General features: G+C 42.6%; 1 protein-coding gene across 1 annotated transcript; it reads right to left on the bottom strand.

The window, feature by feature from the left end:
• Positions 1-2644: 2644 nt before the first annotated feature.
• LOC143136490 (prolactin-like) lies at positions 2645-5065 on the bottom strand (the record flags this gene model as incomplete). The annotated part of the gene is made up of 4 exons (XM_076297213.1): positions 2645-2842; positions 3684-3866; positions 4303-4410; positions 4883-5065. Coding segments are annotated over 4 exons (672 nt in total), but the record flags the coding sequence as incomplete, so codon positions are not given.
• Positions 5066-8558: the final 3493 nt, after the last annotated feature.

Raw genomic sequence — 8558 nt, 5'->3', positions numbered from 1 at the left:
GATAAGGTCAGTATAAGGTCCGCAGGTTAGCATCATATCTGAATCATCCGAAGGGTAGGACCTCCGTTTGACAAACCTCTGCATATACTCCGGAGGTTATATCTGAAAGCGCTTACAGAGACACAACTCACACAGAGAGAGAGAGATACACACACACACACAGAGACACAACTCACACAGAGAGAGAGAGAGATACACACACACACACACAGAGACACAACTCACACACAGAGAGAGATACACACACACACACAGAGACACAACTCACACAGAGAGAGAGAGAGATACACACACACACACACAGAGACACAACTCACACACAGAGAGAGAGAGATACACACACACACACACACACAGAGACACAACTCACACACAGAGAGAGAGAGAGAGAGATACACACACAGAGACACAACTCACACACAGAGAGAGAGAGAGATACACACACAGAGAGACACAACTCACACAGAGAGAGAGAGATACACACACACACACACACACAGAGACACAACTCACACAGAGAGAGAGATAGACACACACACACAGAGACACAACTCACACAGAGAGAGAGATAGACACACACACACAGAGACACAACTCACTCACAGACACACACACACGCCTTGGAGCCCAGGATGTAAGCTAGACATTGGGGGAGGATGGCCTCTGTCTGACCACCTCTGACCGACTTAGCGTATGTGACAGGCTGTGAGACGTTCACACTCTGTGTACTCGTATGAATAACAGTGATGAACTATCAGTGATCAGTTGTGAAGTTGCAAGTGTAGTGCTTTGCTAAGGTTCTTCCCTCCTAGGCCACAGACGCACACAAGAGCCCTGAGTAGGTGGACAAGCACATTCACACTGCTGTCAACCCTTCTGTTTTTTTTTTTTTTTTCGGGGTTTCTCACATGTTAACTTTTCCCCCGCTTTTAATATTTTCCCGTACATTATCCGTATTTGAATACGCTCATAACATTAGCTCTGCCACCAGACCTGTCCGTCTGTATGCTGTTGTCATTTTGCTATCCCCTTGCCCCTCTAGCGAAACAGATGTTTTCAAAGCATCCTTTTTCTTGCTTGAATGCGACCATAGAGTGATATTAGCCTATTTAAGATAACAGCCTTGCTGTTGTGAGAGCACTTTTTGATGATAATCTGTAAGCAAAGTCATGTTACACCTAGCTTCACACCACGTTAGTGCAGCAGTTTTGTGCTCTTGAGTTCTGTCAGCATGTGGAAATTGTCCCATATTTTGGATTGAGAAACCCAGGAAATGTCTCTTATTTTCAAAGCTCAATGTTGACAGCTATGACACACACAGTCACACACACCCATACTCACACACACAGTCGCAGGACCCTGGAGCCCAGGATGTAAGATAGACGTTGGGGGAGGATGGCCTCTGTCTGACCAACTCCGACTGGCCCGGGGTGCGTGACTGGCCCTGAGACGTCCACACTGCATTTCACATTTCACACTCGAAAGAGCAGTGTCTCACTCTGTCTTCTTTTTAGTGATGGCTGTGCATTTCTGTGTGTGTTGGTTGATTTCCTAATGTTTTTCAGTGCTAGTGTTTGTGTGTATGTGTGAGTGTGTGCATGTCTCTGGCTGAGATTAAATATTTCCTTTTTTATTGCTCTGTTGCTGTCTAATATAATTAGACATCTAATTATCTAATAGACGTGTGTGCGTGTGCATGTGTGTGTGTGTCCTTGAAGGCTCAGGCTCATCCGATTGAGACCACATTTCCCAGCAATCTGTTCCCACTCCCTAAATGTGAGCAGTGAGGTAACTAAAACACAGACAATGCACTCTGGGAAATGTATGCCAGTGGATAATATTAGAGCATCACCTCTGATTCGTAAGTATAACATGCATATTGCTGTGTAGATTATGGCTGACTAATGTGTTATGCAACACATTTTCCAACATTTTCAAAGGGTTTAGTAAAAAAATGATTGCAAATAGTCTGAGGGTGAACACGTGAGCTGTAATTTGATTTGATCATTTATTTGAAGATGCTGATGAGGCAGTAGAAGTTTGAATGCTTAAGAGGTGGGTCATAGAGTATGTAGTATCACCCGAGGCCAGCAGTGAACTGAGTTTCAACTCTTGAAACAACTGAACCGCACGCTAAAGGTCATTAAAAAAAGGTCATTATTATTATTGATAGTTGTATTAGGAAGTGGAAGAGGAAGAAAAGTCAAGTTTGGGCATGAGTCATAGTATGTTCTCATTTACATAATATGCTATTATAGATAAAATAATCTGCCTTATAAATAAACATATGCAAACATATCTGTAATGCAATGAGTAACAAAGAAAAACTTAATAGCAATGAATCACTGCCCTAGCAATGAATCACTTGAGTCTGCTGAAGTAATCAAGTATTTATTCAACATTATATTGAAGTTCCGTTTGCTGGGTACATTTCATAAAGCCCTTTACATGGCAAATCAGTACCCAGTGTGTCATAATATAATATAATATATATTTTTTCTTTCAATATCATATGAAAAAATAAACACTAATATTTTATGATGTATCTGCTTAGAATAATTAATAAATATTGTTGTCAAGTAAGTTGGAAAATTTGAAATTGGAAAAGATTTTTGAAGAGTCTATCAAGTGTGTGTGTCTTTCTTCAGCAGCCGTGCTCGGGTACGATCCTGCACTTGAGGATCTGCAGGTAGTTCTGGACCTTGTTGGAGTCCCTGCGGAAGCAGTGGAGCAGGTCATAGTTGGCCAGACCCTGGGACTCGCTGTGGTCCACAGTGGGCAGGAAGGCCTCCGGGGACGAGACGCCACTCACAGAGTTACTGATTATCCCCAAGTGCTGCATCTAAACAAGAAAACAAACAAACACTGGCATGTTGTTGAATGTCTGCTATGGAATGTCTGCTATTTTCAGTTTCACGTTGCCTCTGAAGACAAGGAAAAGCAAAACATTGGTGATGTTTGTTGAACGTTTGTTAAATCCGAGAGTTACTAAACATCCCCAAATTCTGCAAAAAGCATCCTGTCAACCATCTCTGTAGGCTTTGCCTCATAAGGTGTCATATAGTTTCCAAAACTACTTTTCTCGAATGCAAAGCAAATGCATCACACAAATTATGTAACACAAAGTACACATTTATGTCATAAGGTGAAATAAGTTTTGTTGTCCTAACAAGCCCTTCATACAGATCCCCAAATAATCACCAAAATGACTAATAATAACACGAATGATAATCAAAAACATAGTCTAATAAATAGAACTATATTTCTATATAACTATATGTCTATCCACAAGCCCATAAACTATAAACATTAATCATTTAAGAATCAGACATGACAAAGGCACACAATCTCCACTCTACGTAACATTTCAGGACCAAGGTCAGCTCCCAAAACAAACATGCTTTCCTCTCTCTCTCTCTCCCTCTCTCAAGCATACTGACGGGCACAAAACTAATGAAATGAAAAGTAAAGACTTGACAAAAACACCCCAAACACCTTCTCAACGTCCTTCTCAATGCCCTTGTACCACTCTACACATTTCAGGACAAAGGTCTGCTCCCAAAACAACACAAACATGCTTTCCACTCACGTTTCAAATCAAGCATACCGACAGGCACTACACTACTGCTAAACTAGCACACTTTACACACTTTCACTTTAAAAAAAAAAAAAAAAACACGCACCTTCTCGGCGACTTTCTCAACGCCCTTGTGGAGCTCGTGCACCATGTCGCTCATGTCCAGAGCCTTGTTGCTGTTGAGGCTGCTGAAGTGGTCAGGCTCATGAGCCATGCTGTGGTGCAGCTTCCACAGGGGGTCCCTCCAGGCTACCAGCAGCTTCAAGATGATCTCCGTCAACTCCTCACGCTGCCCGGGCCAGGGACAGATGGAAACAGTAAAAAGGCTACAACGTGAATTTATACTCAATAGGAAGCGTGAAAGTTAACTGATACATGAACCTACAAACATACAAATAAACTTAAAATGAAATACCGTATTGCCTTATATAGTGTGTGTGTGTGTGTGTGTGCATGCATGTGTGTTTTAGTGAGTATTATTACAAAGACACACATGCAGGTGAAATTGAAAGAGGAATTTATAGTTGTGGTGCATTCTCTTTGCCATTAGGTATTCAAATATGTGTGTGTGTGTTTTAGTGAGTAGAGTAAAAGAAGCGCAGAAGCTGAATGAAGCATGGAGCGAATGAAGGCGCCGCATGAGCACGCACATACACACACACACACACACACACACACACTATTACAAAGACACACATGCATTTGAATTTAAAAGAGGTGCTTACAGCCAGTTTCTGTGCATTCTCTTTTCCGTTTGGTGTTAGTATGCTAGACGTGTGGCATCTTGGAAAAGCCTTGCCTATGTGGTTTTTGCTGGGTAGAAAATGCTGCTCCTTCAAAGAGGGAGGAGGAGAGACAGAGTGGAGAATGACTTTAGCAAAGAGTGGTTGTAGAAAGAAGCAGTCACAATGAACATTTGAAAATTAGCATCTATAGATATCTGTTACAGGCAATCTATGCATTTATTAAAATAGTAACTGTAACTTAGTAATGAATATGCAGAGTAATATATTTCATTCTAATACGATATGCTGTCCATTAGGATTAGGATTCATTTTACTATTCCATTTTATTGTAGGATCAACACTGACAATCAGCAGACAAACTAATTCCGATGACTTAGTCTGCTTATTTAAATCAAGTTCTCAATATGCTAACAATAAGGAACAGCATTGCAGTATACTATGTTGAGATTAAACACATAGAACATCAGCTCATCATAGAACCCCTCATCTCATTCATAAAGCCCATAACAACTCACACGTTTCTTATGTTTTTGATGACGGGTAAAAACAAGCGACTTACGAAGTCGGAGTGCAGGTCACTGGAGAGGTCGTGAACCCTCGCCGAGTACTGGATGACCCGGTCGAAGAGATCGGACAGAGAGAGGATGTGGCAGCCGATGCGGCCGTTGGCACAGAGGGGCGCCGAGGAGACGGGGGCATGGAGGTCCAGACACACCAGTGCGGCGAGCAGGAAGAGCACTGAGAGAGAGAGAAAGAGAGAGAGAGAAGGAGAGAAAAGGAGGTATGAAGAAAGAATAAAGAAATAAATTGTAATAGGTAGAGGAAAGAAGGCATAGAGAAACAGAATAGAGGAAAGTGATCGTAAGAAAACAATCAGAAGACAATGTACAGTATATATAAGGAAGGTATATTTTCAAGCTTTCCTCTACAATCCACCACGAGTAAAAGTTCCCACAACATTATTGTTAAAGATGCCATGATTCCCTCCGACGGCTCCTCCAAGTTAGAGAAGTAGAGTAGAGTGGGCTACCTTGTTTCCTGTTGCAGGACATTCTGAGTGGTGGTCTGCGTGGGTCAGTGCTGGGCAGTGCCAACGGACAGCTGGCTATTTAAAGTGTACGGCGAGAGGAGAGTAGACAGCGAGACCTCTGCACTGACTCTGCTCATTAAAAAGGCTCACGCTAAGTGACTTGGGGTGGGCCCAAGGGTAGATACAGTAAGTGTCCATGAGTGTGTGTGTGTGTGTGTGTGTGTGTGCGTGCGTGTGTGTGTATGTGACAGACTGTATTCGTCAGGGGGTCTTCCTAGAATTGGACTGCAGTCATGATTCACACCCCTGCTTCCTTCCTCTGAGCAGAAAGAAACTGATCAGGTGGAATGCTGCCGGAGTAGCGTGCGTGTCAATGTGTGGGGGGAGTCTGTCTGTGTGTGTGTTGGGGTGGGTGTGGGGTTGTGAATGAGCATGTGCGTCATATGCGAGCATGTGTGGTCATACTTGTGGCCATTCTGATTCATGGTGGAATGACGATGGTGAAGTCGGTCAGTAAATTGTTTGCAAAAGTGTAAAAGCAGAAGAGGTAAATTTGTCCATGTACTGTAGGAGGGAGCTCTTATATTTACTGTACTCAATGACTGTTAATAACACTGTGATAACACTGTTTCAGGTGGAATCTTGAGGAAGCTAGTTATACTAGTTGTGATAAAATCACAGCTTGTTTGAATTCACAGAATATGTTATAAAGCTTTATAACGAACATGTCATTGGCATTATCAAGAGGTCAAATAAGCTTTATAATGTTTTGTGTCATGTTAAGCTGTAAAAGATTATAGGGTAACATCATAATGCTTTATGAACGAAGTTATGAGTATGTGTAAATAGTAATATATACTAATGGCAATATGTATGAGGCTTTTGGTTTATAACTCTTTATGAATGTATCTATAATGCTTTATGGGTTCATAGAAAGTGTTACCAAAATATCAAGGGCATGCATAAAGCAGTATAGACACTGTAAGACCTAGTGGTCTTGTAGCAGCTGACACCAATAACTGTTGTTTCCTATGGTTGTCGTAGTTAGTCTTCGATTTGATTCACTTTGCATCCAATCACACACACACATACGGGTACACATATGCACACAGTCCTATGCACACACAAGCGCACACACACACACTTTTCTTACCATTTTTGCTGAATGGCAGCCAAAACTCAGTGCCATGCATGTCTTATCTGTGTGTGCTGCCTTTAGAGGACGATGATGGCTCAGTGAGATGAGGTGGGAGATGAGGCATTTGGCCCCCCTGCTCCGGGCGCTCTGACTTAAACTGCAATGACAGCTCATGACGACAACACTATGTCACTAAAAACTTCAGTGCGTCTATGCGTGCGTGTGTTTGTGCGTGCGCAATGTGTGTTTGGTGCGTGTGTATGTGCATGTGCTTGCTTGTGTGTGTGCATGCATGAGCAATACAATAGTATGGTATGCAGTATATACTATGTGTGTGATGTCTGTATCGGCCGATGTGTGTGTGTGTGTGTGTGTGTGTGCACGTGTGTGTTTGGTGACTGAATTGATTGCCTTGACATACAATTACCTGCATCTGTCAATTTGGTATCCACAGTGCTGTCCAGAGCTTGTTTTATTGGTTGCTTAACAAGAAAGCTGACTATGTCACGCTCATCCCAAACAAGGAAGCTCACGTATACTAATCCTGTAAGCTTGCAGTCCATCTTAATAATGATAATAATGCACATTCGTTTTTTATGTGTTTTAGGCTTTTGCCTTTATTTGGACAGTGAAGAAACTGTCAGGAAGTGAGTGGGAGAGAGTGAGAGATGGGGAGGGATCAGGAAATTACCAAAAAGCAGCTGCTGGCCAGGTTAATGGAAAATCATTTATTATGGTAAAATTAAATGTTTTAAGTTCTCGTTTACAGTTGACCATAGATTGTGGTGACCCCAGAGTGTCATGGCATTCCACAGAAGAGGGGAGGCAGACTGAGGACGACGACTGAGGCCGATTCCCCATGGTGCTGAGTCTTGTCCTGGGGGGGGGGGGGGGGGTGACTTCAATCTTTAATTTGAAAAGTGCTGATATGCAAGCTGGAAAGCTAATGCTACATACTAGCCACGTATCTGAGACCAATTTGCCCCACGTGAATTCAGAAGTCATGGGCACGAGAGTTGGAGAAAGTAATGGCCGGACACATGGCGACTGCCCCCTTTCCACTTTAAGATGCATAGCCAGAGGTGAAGTCCTATGGGTGACTCTGCCCGCAACACGTGAGCTGAATCAGCTCAGAAAGTCTACACACACACACACACACACACACACAGACACACACATACACACACACACAAACACACGGCGGGCATGGGCACATCACACACACACACACACACACACACACACACACACACACACACTACAGAGCACAATTATTTCCTGTCTGTTAGTTTAACTAGCTGCCTGCACAGTCTGCTGGATTTATTTAAACACCCACACAAACACACACGCACACACACCAAAACACAGAGAGAGAGAGAGATAGAGAGAGAATGAGAAAGAGAATGCTTGTTTTACCTAGGAAGTGAGTGATGAGAGAGAGTGTATTTGCATGTGTTTGTACACAGAAATATTTACATCACATCACATATGTGTGTTGCAGATTTTCATATGTTTCTAATTGTTCATGCATGTGTGTTTGTCAGGGAATTTGATCATATTTGGGGCAAAGTCATGGAATATCAGAGAATTTTGTTGCAGCGGTTTAAAATGGACTCAAATACATAATTGGCAAAATACATTAATAAACATATTTCCACACAGAAATGGAAGCGTAAGCGTTAGTTCTGTCAGGAAGACTTAATTGGTCACTCATCATTCATTACTTCCGTCCAATCACCTGTCTGCATCAGTCTTTATAATGACATGACTTGCACCTGCATGTTGCTTTCAGGTGCTGATTTTCGATGTTCCCTCCCTCCCTCCCTAACCACCACCAGTTTGGCCTTGTCCAGACGTCCGGGGGGTAGGCTCCGTCACCTGCCGTCGCATTCCGGCAGGATCTGCAAGGGTCTGCACATTCAGTGACCTGGACCGAGGATGAGGCCTACGCCAAAGACTATCTTATTGTTGCTTATGTATTTTGTGGATCCTTTGATGGATTAAAACATGTGTTAACTTTCATTATACTTCCCTGAGTCTTTCTGATAGAACTGGTGTATATCTGGT

The sequence above is a fragment of the Alosa pseudoharengus genome, unplaced genomic scaffold (assembly GCF_046254945.1).
Source record: "Alosa pseudoharengus isolate Yale_2024_CS ecotype anadromous, Long Island Sound unplaced genomic scaffold, YU_APseudo_1.1 YU_APseudo_1.1_scf_20, whole genome shotgun sequence".
NCBI classification, from domain to species: domain Eukaryota; kingdom Metazoa; phylum Chordata; class Actinopteri; order Clupeiformes; family Clupeidae; genus Alosa; species Alosa pseudoharengus.
This window is presented reverse-complemented; position numbering and strand designations above follow the sequence as displayed.